This window comes from Phoxinus phoxinus (genome assembly GCF_949152265.1).
Source record: "Phoxinus phoxinus genome assembly, chromosome: 7".
NCBI classification, from domain to species: domain Eukaryota; kingdom Metazoa; phylum Chordata; class Actinopteri; order Cypriniformes; family Leuciscidae; genus Phoxinus; species Phoxinus phoxinus.
This window is the reverse complement of record NC_136882.1, coordinates 26,537,356-26,553,451: the sequence shown is the minus strand read 5'-3', so window position 1 is coordinate 26,553,451 and position 16,096 is coordinate 26,537,356. Positions and strand designations below refer to the sequence as shown.

Genomic DNA, 16,096 nt, shown 5'->3' with positions numbered 1-16,096 from the left:
AGGGTTTTTAACATTAAAAATGCATTTACTGTCAAAAAGTGTTGAATAAAAAGTATATATTTTTTCTCTATCTATCTATCTATCTATCTATCTATCTATCTATCTATCTATCTATCTATCTATCTATCTATCTATACCTTTGTTTGAATGGTATGTAATTTATTTTTGAGTCAAACACATCCTACCCAAATTATACTGGTTATACATTTAAATTGTTATTTTGTATTGCCCAATCTAATAGCTTCAGTTTGGTAAGTTACTTTTTGGTAGCAGCTAGTTATGGCTGGCTAATTTTCAAAAGTAGCTTAACAATCATTTAAATATCTGAAACCAAGCTATTTATTATTTAAAACAGCTTCGCCAACACTGAACTGGATTTTCGTAAACGTCAAAATTAGAACCGAAAATAAGCAAACATCTCCATCAGATTGAGCCGAACCAGCAAACCTGTTGCTTAGCAAGATGTTTCGCACTTGCTCTGCCGACTAAAGAAATAGTGTAGAGAAGTGACAGAAAGGTAAAAAAAAGAAAAAGAGCAGGGATAACTGTCATGATTCCAAGCATCAGCCGTCGCCACCCACAGGTGAGTGCATCAGATAATACAAAGGCCGATGCCAGTGACACTGCACCACCACAGAAAAGCAACAAGGACAGAGACACACACACACACACACACACACAGACAGCCATCACAGCTCGAGTGTGCCCGTAAGCAGGGGGATTTATTCTCTACATACGGTGCCGGGTGGTTTGAGGGAGCTCGGAGCTGATCACAGAGGATCCGAAAACAACATCCGTCCACTTTCACACTTCAGTGGAAGAGGTGGCCCCTCCCGGCAGGGCTGCGTAGTCTTGCCATCTGGAGAATAAATCGAGTGTGAAGTACAGTATAGTTTGGGACCAAGCTCCGTGGCGGCAGCTCAGCAGTCAGTTCATTAGTTCCAAACTTCCAGGGATTGGAGCTGGGAGGGGGGCAGTGCGGAGCGAAGCTGCCGCGGAGAGAAAGGGGAGGCGGGCAGGGAAGGAGAGGGGGGGGGGAAAGGAGCCGTTGAGTGGAATGCCCCAAACTGAGCGGCAGTCTATAGGGCATCTCTGCCACGAAACACACAAATAAACAAACTCGCCCCCGGAGCGAAAAAAGACAGGTGTAGCCATCAGCCCCTGCCGGGGGGAGAAAAGGACAACTTCCTACCCCTCCTAATCAGTAAGGAGAGATATATTTACATACTAAGTGTGTGCTAGTGTGCAGCCATCATTTCAGAAGTGAGGGGAACAGAAATGTCAAGAGTAAAAAAAAATTTTTTCTGGATAGAATAAAATATTTAATCTTATTTCTGGCTTTTAACTGGCTAATAAATCAAATGCACTGCAGACCAATAACCAGTCATTTGAGTTCTATAATATTATTATAATAATATTTCCTATATTTTTCTAATGACAATTGTATGATTGGTTTATGTACTACAAACACGTGTGCATTAAGTCATCATGGATTTCATACAATGTAAAAAATGTAATGGCATGTATTTTTTAAAACCACTCATATGTTCATATACTTTATTGTTAGGAAAATACCCAGAGATGGGGTGGGGTGGTAATGCTTTTGGCACACAGACAAAATCAAATCATCAACAAACAAACAAATATTTTCTGCCACTTTCAGCCTGGGAAAATCATCCTCATCCATTGTGATTCTACTACAGCTCAACAGTGTATTTATAAAATGACAGCAACAAAAATATTAAGGACTAAATGATTCCTAAATGTTCCAAAATCTAGTGAGCGGCCTTACGGCCTACTAGGGAACCCCATGAGGGACTAGTTTACAATTTTCTACATAGGCAGCAACTTTTTGGCACGCAAGTGCTCTGCATGGGAGACTCAAATGACAATGGATTTCAGTTAGCATGTTGCTAAGCTAACAGCACAATATTCTAAAAAGCATAAAGTAGGCCTACATAAAACACACAAATCTTGCGTACGTTTAGTGTAGAATGAAAACCAATTTTATGTTGTTTTTGGAACAGAGCATGTGTATTCAATAAATAATTTGTTAATTTAGGTATGAACTATGAAGCTTGAACTTAAAAAGAATCAGAACAAACAATTCTTCCACCACTTAAAGGGACAGTTTAACCAAAAAAAAGATGCAATCATTTAGTCAACTTCTCATCATTCCAAACCTGTATTTTCTTCTATACATGTACTCTTTCATCTGAAGTTTACAGAAAATATTTTGAAGGATTTTTTTGTCCATACATTAAAAGTCAATGTGGTCCAATTTATTTTTTGTTGTTGCTTATCCCGTATAACAAGATTTTCAATCTGACGTTACCATTTTCCATCACTCTACCCATTATTTTCAACCCTCTCTTCAATAAAATGTAACAAAAGCCCCAAATATTTAACATTTAGAATTTTACAGCAAAGATGATATCAATGCTCAGCTACAAAACTGAAAATGTTTAAATAATGACACAATATGAGTGTGTTTGAGCACTGCACGTGCATGTGTGTGACTCTGTCCTTTTCTGTCATCCGCACTGGCTTATACAAGAGTAACTGAGCTGCGGGAGGAGTGTCATTTAGTGGCATGGAAAATAAAACATCCATCTATAGGTATACACAAACCCCCATGGATTTTCAATTGCCAGGATAAGGAAAACAGCTGAGAGTGTGGGAAGTGAAAGAGCGGGTGCAGAGGAGCGAAGTGTGTTTTATTATTGAGTTAATAACTCATTTTTACATTACGCAGTTGTGCGCTAGCAAATAAATAATGGATCACAGCTTTCCCAGTTCCACGCCAAGCTCTTTAAAGCTAACATATGGTCTTTAAAATTGACTGCGACTTGTACGAAGGATTGTAAGTGCTTGTAGCCTTGACATATTTATACCATCAAAAAGCAGAGAAGCAATGGGATTATTTTTCAGGCTCGTTCCGAAGTACATTGTTATTTTCCAGAGTGAGTTATTAGCATTTTTATCTGGGAGACTACAGAGAGCGTTAATTCTATCAGCCCTGACAGGAACATGAGCTAGCAGAAAGAAACCCGCTTGGCTCCGAGAGGGGACCCGAGACCCTTCTCTAATGCCATTTTCTTCCCTCTCAGATCACCTAGCATTAATATTCCACCACAAAATAATCTTATCTGGGCAGAACCCCACAGAAGAGCTGAATTTTGCCTAAGCAATCTTATCTTTTTATACTAGTCATTCTAAAACAACGTTAACATTGATATATGTCAATATGCTAAGGTCTTACATGTTAACAAAAGGCATAATGTTTTTATCCTTTGAGCACGTTTTTGACACTTAAAGAACATCAAAGATGTATCAGGTTGTAACTAAGGCTCTGAAACAACACAATAGTCTTGAAAGCATTAAGCTAGTCTTATTTGTCTAACTTTAGTGGATACTTTCTTAAAAATGTTTCCCTCACTTGGCAGTGATAAAAGAAATTAGTGGGTGTTGGAAAACATTGGGATCCATCACCTTTTTTTCAGGGGTCACCGTTTAGGCTGTCTGTCAAACTTTTTCCCACTCAAGCTGGAATAGCCTCTGGCCATATCAATCATCTTTATTAACATGACTTAAAAACCTTTGTTAGCTGACTCTTTTCCACCGGTTCTCCTTTTAGCTCCTGCTCCAATCACGATTTCATGGAGAGGTAAACAGGGCCAATTGGCTGGCTGTGTGGGCGGGTCGAGAATGCTTTTAACCTGCAGCATCTGCTGAAGTCCTGCTGTTTGCTCAGTGTGAAGTGGGCACCTTGTTTCAAGTGAATGTGATAGGGGGGCATTTTTGCCTTTATTGGCACATAATGGGACGGAAATGTGCTTGTTTTAAGCATTGCGCTTAGGTAGCTTTCTTTGGAGTGATTAAGGATCAGCACCTGGCTAAAAGAGAGCTTTAAATGATGAGGATTTTGTGATTATGTCCTACAGAGTCAGGTGCTGGACGAAGAATGAGAGGTTAGGGCGGTTGGTACCTTCTTGTTAAGGGCGACTCCATCTTCACAGTCGAGAACAGCGCAGTCCACGTCCAGTGAAGTCAGTTTCTGCAGTTTTCTCTCGTCGTTGCCGGGAACGTACAGCACGGCGCGGCGTGGTATGTACTTTAGAGAGGTGCCAGGAGTATGGTGGGAACGCTGGCCAGACTGACACCAGGGAACCGCAGACAAAAGTAGACGACTTATCCCCCTGAGAAAACACAAGCATTTTATAATGGATATTTCAGTACAGGTCAATGACATGGCACTAATTTTCTGTCGCATCGACTAATTTACATTAAAATGCAATTCATACATACAATGACTTAAATACACCTGGTCTATGGTGATGAGAATGTTTTTAATCTCATGTTTTTAATTTTTGGGGAGGTGGGACCATAAAATATAGAATGACTGATATAACTGTCCCGATTAAAAGTATGATTTAAAGAATGAAATTCTTGAAAAGAAAACATTTTCAGTTTTGTATAATATATATTCTTATTTCTTACATAACATAACATAACTTGACTGCTTAATATCTAATAACTGCCCATCACCTCTGAGTCATGTGGCTCAACCAACATTTAGGAAAAAAACAAAACAGGAAATTATATCACAAAGAGGATCCCCGCAGACTCTCATGACTGTGTCAAGGTCAATAAGCATCTTAAAATACCAGATCATTTAATGTTTTGATGACAAGGCAAAGTTAGTTTCATTTGCAAAATAATGTGGTGCTTTTGCACAAAAAATTTATAAATAAATAATATTACATACATTTTACATTATATTTACATATTACCTTAATATATAGGCCTATATAAAATAAATATATGTATATATATATATATATATATATATATATATATACACACACATTTTGAGCTGCATGTATTCAAGTTGAAAGAGAAATAGGTTATTACATTTTACTTGATGTTACACTGAATTACATTTTTAGAGGCACTAAGAGTAACATTTCTGAGAACATGTGTTTTTAAGCTAGATGAAAACACTATGACTTGTGTAAAGTGTTCTATTTTAGAGATCTGGTGTAGCCTTCCATTTGTTTGCTGATCTCTCTTTATGCCTGCACCCATGTAACAAACCTCTGGCTAATCTCAAGTACTTAGCCTGAACTTCAATTTCCCTCTCAAATCTTTACAAACTGAAGAAACAAGGTTTGTTTTCCTTTCAGTCCTCTAATGGATAAGCACTGCTGACCCGAGGCCGTTATCTCCGACAACATCAGAGCAAACGCTCCTTCTCTAATGCTAATTCACAATGGCTTAGCAAGCACAGCTGAATAAATCTATTTAGAGCCAAGCCAGTGTGATGTGAAAGAGACTTGGGAGAGATTACATACCCCAACACAAGAAAGTTGAGACAAGACCACAAATCTGTCTGGTAAATTACTTCTTAAAGCTGTCAGATGCAGATTTCCCTGCGTCAGGGCTAATAGAGGTGTGCGTTTATGGCTTAATTTCCTCCTATCACATTTTATCACACACTAATAACCACTGTTATGCCTCAGACACGTTTTAATTGTTTTTTCGGTATGTCAGGGTGTTCAAACAATTAGCGTTAATAAATGCGCCAAATAATTGGTATCACATACAACTAATTACAGCCGGGAACAGTCTTCGCCTGGCGGTTCCTTGCGATTGCACATGAAGGGATCGTATTAGTTGACTGTATTCCTTTCCGCCTTGACAAAAAGAAGGGGGTAACAAAGTGCTTTAAGGGGGGAGTGAAGGGGTGAAGTATTCTTTTTTGGTCTTTGTTGTCAAAAGAAGCTAAAGTCACTTCAATAGGCACTTAATCCAATCCTTCACGCTTACAATTGCCCTCAAGAACCAAGCCAGCATATTCTCGACTGAGATGATGCAGCTATGCCAGGCAATTAAAAGCAATTCAGGTAGTTATGGCTGCAAGCACTTTGCAGGCCTAAGTACACAGAGTCTCGGTAGGGATTCTCAACTCTATAGTGTTCGGATTTGGTCAGTGGCAGTACCTCAACAAGGGGAAGGAGGAGGAGGAGATATGCAAAACCGCTCTCAATGCAGACAGAGAGAGAGGGGAGGAACTTACTATTACTCAAGACCCCCAAAACCTTACAGTGCCCGGATTGGCAATAAAGAATACAAACAGAGAAATTGGATGAAACAATCGCAGAGGTGGTAGAGGGCATTATGCATGTACGTGTGTAGGGGGTTGGCGAAGAAATGGGTAGAGCAAAAGGGGGAGGGAGGATCCAAATTAAATCTTCTACATTCAATGCGTACTGCTGCAGGGTGAGAATGTTAAAAAGACATTTTAAGTGGGCACTTGAAAAAGAAATAAATTATCTTGTAAGTAGGAGGCTTACAAAATGATGGCACTCGTAATTAAAGAATAGATTTCATAAAGGTGCAGAAAAAAAACATTAAAAAAGCTCCATGGGGGAAGAGAGGGGTATCCTTGATGGATCTTTATCAGAGAGAGAGAGAGCGAGAGCAGATCGCTTGACGGAGGTACAAGGGGTCTAATAGAGAAACGCCATTCAGTGCTACTCTCCTCTATGCCTTTTTAAACACAGTAGGGGTTTCACTTTGCTGCAACCTAGCTGCCACGGGGGAAAGAGAGGAGTTTGCTTTGTTTAGTTGTTACTCTCTCTTTTATGTTTGAAGGAGATAGAGAAGGGAAAGACAAGTCGGTAAATTCAGGAAAGGTTTTTTGGTGTTCTCCGAGGGTGGCGTTTTGAAAGCCAAGCGGCTGGCCTCTCACGAGAGAGAGCGTGATGATGTGTGAGCAGCAGGGGACGATGCTGGCTGTGTTTGTGAGCTGTACACACAAACAACTCCACGTCAGAGTCATATTAATACATGCATAATCATCAGGCTTCTAATAAAAGACTTCAAACGAGTTGCATGACAATACACACACGGATGATCATGACGGAATAAGAGAGTATTGTGTATCTCACGCTCTCATTCTTCTTACAGTATATACATACTTTAAATAAATCTACATTAAAGGGATAGTTCACTTTGAAACTATATGACTTACTTTCTTCTGTGAAACACAAAAGGATTTGGTATTTTTTGTCCTTACAATTATTTTTTTTAATTAAATGGCATCCAATCTTGTTTGCGCCCTAATGTTCGGTTTCGCATAATAAAGAAGGTATTACATGTTTGGAATGACTGAGTAAATGATGACAATTTTAATTTTTAGGGGTGAACTATCATTTTAATGATTTTTGTTTTGAATAAATACAGAATGAATTTCTATGGAAGCATTTTTGCTCTGTAATGCGTTTCAAAAATATATATGGTGGTAAAAATGAAGATCAAAGTAACAATTTTAAGGTCTTGGAGACGATTAATTTCTTCAAATACATAATTACGATAAAAATGGAATGTAATGGGATTAATAAAAATTGGATAATAGAAATAGAAAACCCTATTTAAATTAGTTAGGTCAGTGGCTCGAAGTCCACTTAGCACATTTCAAATCCATTTCATTTTAAGGGTTCTTTATTCAGAGCAAAGTATTATAATTCATTCTGACTTGGGAATTTAATTCTCAGGTGGAGGAACTGATTGACAGAGACCAACCATAGGGGAAAAAAAGGCCTGCATTTACTAAATGAGGTTTTTATTCACACGGACACTCGGAACCATGTCACACAAAGAAATTTAATCTAGTCGGGAATAAGGGAAATTAAATCTGCAACAAACGTTTTTCACGGTTTATAATATGCCGTATTGATGCTATACAATAGGAATGCTGAAACACTGCAAAGGTAATTAGTATTAGCTTATGCAGTGGCTTGCGATGTTGGCTTACTTGGCCATGAAAGTCATAAAACTTTGTGGCATACCACTCTCACATTATAAACCAACCGTAATCCTGTTTAACAATGGCTAATGAGATTTTTATACCAGCATAGTAATTCATTCAAGAAATTCACTTCAGGAAAATGAGCTTATCTCCCAGTGATTTATTTGATTACATGATTTGCCCACTTCTCATTTAGATCCACGCTTAGCTAAGAAAACCCTGAAATTAATATACGTAATATTAACTCAAGTGGCCAATATTAAGTGTACAATAATTCACATAAAAAGCAACACAGACCATGGGCAATAAAAACAAGAAGCAATAAATGTTATTATGGCACTACGGCAGCTCTGGAACCATTTGGAGAGAGCCGGTCTTTCCGACCATATCCATACAGTGCTTCCGATATTTGCAATCTGGACCGTTTTATTGTTACATCTGTCCAGCATTTTTCCCTGTCATTAAACTATGATATACGTTTTATAAGTTCAGCAATCCCTGATGTAGACAACATTTCTGCAGTCCTCACTTTTCTGGACTTGAAAGGCTATGATAACAGGGTGGTAAGCTTAGCAGTTAGTGGATTTACTGGTGAGAGTTCTGAGGTTTTCTGCTCTTTGCTGCTTTTATATGCTTCTAGACAGGCCTGGTCCTCATTAAATGTAAGTCTGGCTTCCCTATATAAGAGGACCAAGAGAAAATACAGAAGCCTCTGTTGGTTTTGTTGGACATTCATTCTGCTCAGCTGTAGCTCAATTACTGTCCTACCAAACTGCACTGTTGTGTCAGAAAAAGAAATGTCTGAACATTAACATTTCTCAGATGTTCTTATTTAATCTCAGTTGTTCTTTTTCCTCCTCTAACCCTGAGATTAGACCCCAAGTAGGAGGTCTGAGAATGTATGGGGTCATATACCATCACTTTCAAAATGCCAACTTACCAGGAGACATGATGTGAAGATTTACTGCACAACTTTAACGTAGACATAAGTAGCTATTATATTTCTTCTAATGATACTGTAAGCTAGCCAAACAAACTAAGAATGCACTCGTTTAACCGCCCACTGCGTTGGCTCTGGCTAAAAACATGTTGGTGACATTTTAAATAAGTACACCGGTCCTATGATGCAACTTGCATCGGCATTTTATGATAAAACAAAAAGACCAGCATTTCATCTTAACTTGCACTGACAAAACAACCAATATGCCAATTCTTCTTCAAAACCCTACTTTAAAGCAGCTGTGAAATCAAATGGTGGCAACAAAAATAAAATAGCCTTTTAGCTACACTGTAAAAAACATAAGTCATTTCCAGACGAAATAAACAAAGATTTTCTCTTCCGTTTTGTGTCTGGTATACAGCAACACATTTCAGCCTTTGAACTCCTGCGTTTCATGTATTCATAAACAGCCCTGGACACGGCACCATGGATAAATATGTTGTCCAATTTACCCCCCCCTTCACCATCTTATATAAGCACTGTTAACAGCAGCTCTTTCAATATGCAGATTTCACAATTATTTCCAGCGTCTGGCCTCAACAGCAGTAGCTGTGTCTAAAATGCACAAAATTAAAGATTTGTGTTTCTACTCTGCGATAATCAGCATCTTTTTAATATGCAAACTATTTCCAGGATCTGTCGTGTTTGGGGTTTTAAATTAAATTTAAGAATGGGGGGGGGGGGACAGAAGGATAAAAAGAAATAACAAAAACAAAATCAATGCCTTGATGCATAAACATGAAATAAATTTCGGTAGACGGTGGAGAAATAAACGGTCAAGGAGTCATCAATATTTATCTCATTTTCAGGCCTTGTCTTGCCCTCCCGCCTCCTCCTGGCACCAGGCTAAAACAATCCCAATAAAAGCTGTTTCTCAGCATGGGATCGGTGTTGTTTTCCAGTTAAAAGACACAAAGTGCCAGTGCTAAAATATGTGGCCAAATTAACTGTGGGACATCGATGAAGGAAAAGTGAAACTTCTTTCTGTTGCCTCCTCACCTCCCTCCATCCCTCCCATTCCTCTCTGGGCTGACAGACACATCTGATCCGCTCGTAACAGGATCAGCTGGTGGCTGGTGACCCTGGCAACAGTATCCCAGAAGTTGCATGTTCTCTGCCCCTCCATCGTTCCCCTTGCCGCTGCCTCATTAGAGTGGATTTTACGCCCTAATCTGCACATTGAGGGTGAAGTCATAGCGGTTACGTGCACTGGCCTACGCGTCTACCTGTAATCCATGTGGAAAAGGGTAGCTCACTCTCTCTCTTTCGCAAAGCTGCACACACACAATGGCTGACAAACCACAAACTCTGAGCTCTAATTCTTCTTCACACAAAGACTACAGACGGCTCAGCTGTCAAGCATCAGAGTGGGTTTTTTTTTTTTTTTTTTTTACCAAAGACTCATGACTACCTGCCTTTAGCAAGAGGAACATCTATATCCAATTCTTCACACCAAAGCAAAATAATAACAGCAACCTATTGTCGAAAGTTACCCAGTCCTGAAAGAACTTCTACAGATGTGTGCGATAATAATTGGCATAAAACCTAACGTTTCAACTCACACCAATGCAAGAAACCGACTGCTCCGTTCGATTCTCTTCCGCAGCAGGATCGACACTGAAAATGTTTCCATTAATTTTTCTTTAGAAATAATTGAGAAGGGTCCATCAAAAGGAGGGAGCAAGCAATGGGTGTGGGGAGGGCAATGGGGTTAGCTTTTAACTTAGCATTTTTATTGACTCCGGGAAAACAAAATAAGGGATCCTACTAAGAGTGTGCACTCGGCAATAGCCATTCAGGCCTTTGGAGCTCCATTGTAGCACTTTGAAGGGTTTGAAAGGAAACCCCACTGGTGAAAATCCAGTGGAACATCTCCACAACAGAGCACAACTGTTCCCTTCGGCTTGAATGGGAGGGACATAAAAGGGGAGATGGACTTCTGAGGTACAGCCAGAAACAAAGGCAACAAAAGTGCTGATCATGAGGGAAAGACACAACTCGTTGCGGCAGAGGGGCTTGGAGAAAAGGCGCCTTAGACAATGGCACTCACGGCCAAGTGACACACAGAAGAACCGAAAAATCTACACAAGAAGTGCTTCTCTCCCCACTTTACAAAAAACCCACAAGGAACTGCTGGATGGCCGAGGGGCCAGTGTGTCCCAGAGGGGAAGAGGACGAGTGAGTATCAACGGTAGACTGACAGCAAAGTCTAGCCAAAGAAGTGAAGTCAGAGAATCTGACAAGAGACGATGCAAAAATAAAAAAAAACAAGGGGAGCTTGTTTTGTTTAGGAAAAGACGGGAATATACAGGAAGAAAGAGACCTAATAAGAGGGAGGAAGTCGCCCCTGTCTCTTTAGGCACTTTAAAAGGTGAAGCTCAATCTCTGATGCATTCCCACAGTGAGAGCTCTGCCACAGCAACACTATTCCTAATGCTTCGCTCTGTTCTTTTCCAGGACTTTTGAAGTGCCTCTTTGTGCATCAACACAATTAGCTTTTAACCCCCGGAGAAACATTCATTCCCACCAACTTGCCTATTCAACATGTGGATGACACTTAAAGAGGTGATCGCCTTTATCTCATCCTGATAAAAAGGCCCTTGTGACTACAGACATAAATAAGTCCCATCTATAATTATTATGCCCTCCACTAACATTTCCCCTATTCCCGACACTTTGTTGGAACAGAAAATATTCTTTTACCAGAACCAGCATGCGTTGTCCATTTTAATGGGTGGCAGGGCTTCATTTACAGTTAAATCGTGTCACCTCCAAGACTGAGCGCATCTGAACACAAGCCTGCAAGGAGGAGAGGGGGGGAGTGATTTGTTTGACATGTTTTTATAAAACCTCTCCAAACGATGGCCGCCTCCCCTTCACACCAGGTCATTTGCATGCTCCGAAGCACAGCCCCAGTCTGAAAGATTAACGCTGATATGCATACAGAAAGAACTAATTTTGAGATATGCATAACGTGGTTTGAACTGTTCTGCGCGTGCCTGTCCTTAGAACTTATGATATGCAAATAAAACCACACTATTTGAAACTTAAAGGGGATAGTTCACCTAAAAATGTAAATTGCGGCATAGTTTGTTCACCCTCATGTCATTCTAAACCTTTGACTTTCTTTCTTCTGTAGAAAGCATATATATATATATATATATATATATATATATATAGTATAGTATATCAAACCTGAAAAGATTTAAGGGATGTGTAGCTGCTTATTTTTTCGTCCGGTCACCTAGAAAAGTAGAATGCACTATAAGCTGCATGATTTGAGGACATTTAAAACTTGTGATTGAAGGTTTGTTCAAATTACCCTAATAGTAAACCTTGCCTTAGCAAGCATTAGTAACTTGAAAATTTCCTCCTGCTGATGCTGACAGACAGCATCCCAGCTTGCACATTCCCAGGCAAAAGGTCCTGGCGATTTAGGCATGCACTGCCCCATGCAATCAAGAGGAGCCCACTTTTAACCCACGACTCTGTCTTTCCCTTTCACTTTAGCTGATTAATAGATCAACGCTGTAATTGATTAGTGGCAAGGTGTGAATTTAACCAGAGTTCAGCAGCAATAATGGTCTCCCCACAATAGCAGCCGGCGTAAAATGTAAAATGATAGCCTGCAGCCTGATGGCCATCAAAGGAGCGCAGCCCACATAAAGAGGCCGGCTATTCTCTGGAGCGCTGAATTTCTTTGGGCTCTTTTCTCTTGGTAATGCTGTCAGTTTAACTGACAGGAACCATTATGGACGGTGCTTGTCAGCTCACCTTCATAAAACAAGCTGTAAAACAGCAAATAACAGGCTTATATGGCTTCATTATCTGAGGCACTCTAAATCACAGTGGAGGCGCTGGGTTCTCGTGCGTGTACCATCCCTTCAGTTCAACCCTCATCTGAGAGGGCAGACAGGGCGTTTTCAGAGAGTAAAAAAGAGGGAGAGAGAGAAGTTGAGTGGCCCAGTCTATTCTTCTCTAAGCGTTAATAAATTTCATCCTTTTCATCAGCCACAACAGCAAGAGAAGCCCCTCACCATGTTCAACAATCACTATCCAACATGTTATTAATTAGACCACATCCACTCTCCTATAATTCCAAACCGATGTGATCAGGGGCTTCCAATGTTAAGATAAAATGTCCTCACAGTGGGACACAACTGAAGTGGAGAGGAAAAGAACGAGGAAGGAGAGATCGAGGGACAGAGAGAGAGAGAGAGAGAGAGAGAGAGAGAGAGAGAGAGAGAGAGAGAGAGAGAGAGAGAGAGAGAGAGAGAGAGAGAGAGAGAGAGAGAGAGAGAGAGAGAGAGAGAGAGAGAGAGAGCTGAGAAAACTGTTAATAAAAGTAGTGCTCCGGTGAAATTATTTAAGAGGTAACGCGACAGAACGGGGTGGTTGAGGCACAGATGGAGACTGCATCTGGGAATAGAAACCTTTTGCCACTGCAACACGCTTGACGAGCAATTGGTTTTATTTATTTCATGCAAATAGATCTGGGCCTTTCACTAACCTGACAGCGGGGGCTGTGAGGTGTCGCCCTGTTTGAGGGACTGAGCGTTCCTGACTGCTTGCTGAGGTGCTGCGGGGAAAGATTGTTGCGATAGGTGGAGGCAGGGCTGTCACAATATCAGATTTTCACTACATTATTATTGGATTAATGGTATTATCGTGATATCTATAGAAATTATGAGAAAAATCTGTCAAATTCATCATTTGTGTTTTCTCTTTTATTTTGGCTAATTAATCACACTCAAAATAGGAATATGGAGGCGGAGACACTGTAACAAAAACTGCAAAAAATATATAAAAAAATAACACTGTTGATCAGCACCTTATGTAGACGGAGGTGTCTAACACCCCATTTTTCTTTTGTTTGACTTTTTTAAAAATACAGAATCCACCCCCCCCCCCCCCCCCCCCCCAAAAAAAAAAAAAAAAAACACACTGGTGAGATAACAGCATTTCTCAGTCGGAGGTTTCTGAAAATCTCTTGTGAAATTTAGCCAGCATGAATCAATTTAGGGTGATATTGAAAACATGTTTTTTATAAAATCACGTAGGTCTGGTTTTTATCCGGTTTTTTTTTAGTAGTACAGCTTTGATTTATTAATTAATTAATGGAATCATTCCCTTTTTGAATAATTCATTCTTTCAACCCAAACAAAGACTGTGAAAACCAAATGATTAGTATCAGAAATAAAACTATAAAATCATGATGATGAATGCAAATAAAGTAAGGAAATAATTAAAGGGGCTGAGCAGAATACAAGTAATTGTATATTTCACTGAAAGTCTGCCTTTGCCTGAGACAAACAAATGCGGTAATTGTTTGTCAAACAGTGTGATTTGAGCGGTGTGGTTGAGATTGTAGATGCAGCAGTGAGTGGAGGACAGAGAAAGAGAGAGGAGGAACAAGTGATCAGTGTGACTGTCTCTTTAAGCACACGGAGGGATAGAGAGACTGTCACAGGTTGGGAGGGCTGACTGATTAGCGTTTGTTTTAAACAGCAGTGCTAAGATTGACGAGTTGCCGCCAATAGCTCTGCGTCCCTGACACTCTCTCACACCCACACACTCAAATGCACTACAAAAGACATTAGATGTCATAAATGACTTAGATGACAAATTACTATGAAAAGGGACATTTTTATACTTTCTTTAGAAAATGTGAGTGCAAGGCTCACTGCTATGATGCAAGGGCATCGCCGCGTGGTTGCTAGAGTGGGTTACTAGAGTGCTAAGGTGATGCCAGATAATAATTTCCAGGCCAAAAAAAAAAAATCCCACCTTGTCAGTCTCTATGATATTCCGGGCTACAGATATAACTCAGACCCCTCCTTCAATGGAAGTCAGTGGGACTATATTTGCAAATGAGGCACCAACATTCTGGCAACAAAAAATATTCAGCCAAAATCTCAATAAGCCACATTGTTTAAAGTATCATTCATGTATGTAGCACAAAATGTTGCAAGACGCGTTACATTCCATAGTTTAATACTTAATTATGTATTCTGTAATCCATTCAATACTCCTGCGTTAAGAATATGCAGGTGCACATTCAAGCACGCAACCATGCACCCACACACTCTTGCACGCACCCACACAAGTGTGTAAACAAATCTAACCTATATGCCATGCCAAAGGAAGCAGACACACACACACACACACACACACACTCACTCAGCCCCAGAGAGGCGTTGCTTTGTCATACCTCTACTCTCGACAGGCCCTGCCGTCTCCATGCCATGCTCAACTCTTCTGGCTACACTCCAAAGCACCTCAAAAGCACGCCTCGCTCTGTCCCTCCGCCATATGGACAGATCTGAGCCCTTTGTAGTCATCTCTCTATGGAGGGCCTACCTGACTAAAGCCCAGCGGACTGCGACCTGCAGGGATGAGCACGCCGGCGCCAGAGATTGGCTCTTAAACACGGCGTAACACTTGCCATCTGACTGCCGTAACAATCTGCACCCTACACACACATTTTTCAAACCATCTTTTTCGAGAGTTCAAATGCAATACATTTTGAAACAAATAATATCAAATATATGTGTTAAACAAAGGAGCAATGAAAACCCTGACTGGTGACAAAAACTTTAAATCAGCAGTGGGATGCACATGAATATATTCTGCAGAACACGTAAGCTGCTATTTTTTCATAGAACAAAATCATATAGAGACCCCAGTCTGTTAAGCACTGCAAATGTAGCCCCTGAAACTCACGCACAATATTCCAAACACCCCTTTGCCTTCAGAACTACCTTATTTGGTTTACTTACACATGGTTTAAAACTTTCCACACATGCCAGCATGACGAAACTTTGTGTATTTACTAGTTGCCATATCAACAGTATATAGAGAATATTCCAAACACCACTTTGCCTTCAGAACTACCTTATTTCTTTGTGACAGTTTTAACAAGGTGCTTTCCTCTTGCAGATGTGTTGGCTGCACATCCATGATGCGAATCTCCCGTTCCAGCACAACCCAAAAGTGCTCTATTGGATTGAGATCTGGTGAGTTTGAGATGGTCTGAACGTTGAAACATTGTGGGTTATACTGCTGAAAGTAGCCATCAGAAGATGGGTACACTGTGGTCATAAAGGGATGGACATGGTCAGCAACAATAGTGGTGTTTAAATGATGCTCAGTTGGTACTAAGGGCCCCAAAGTGTGCCAATAAAATACCCCCCACATCATTACCCCACCAGCAGCAGCCTGAACCGTTGATACAAGGCCGTTTACATGCTTTCATGTTGTTTTTGGCCAATTCATACCCTTCC

General features: G+C 40.3%; 1 protein-coding gene across 2 annotated transcripts in view; it reads right to left on the bottom strand.

Annotated features, from left to right (window-relative positions):
• The window catches only part of clybl (citrate lyase beta like), a 61,474-nt gene that overhangs the window by 23,063 nt on the left and 22,315 nt on the right, over nucleotides 1–16,096 (bottom strand). For both annotated transcript variants that reach the window (XM_079618485.1, XM_079618486.1), the window contains exon 2: nucleotides 3,989–4,199. In XM_079618485.1, the coding sequence (XP_079474611.1) occupies nucleotides 3,989–4,199 (211 nt within the window). The remainder of the gene's footprint in view (nucleotides 1–3,988; nucleotides 4,200–16,096) is intronic.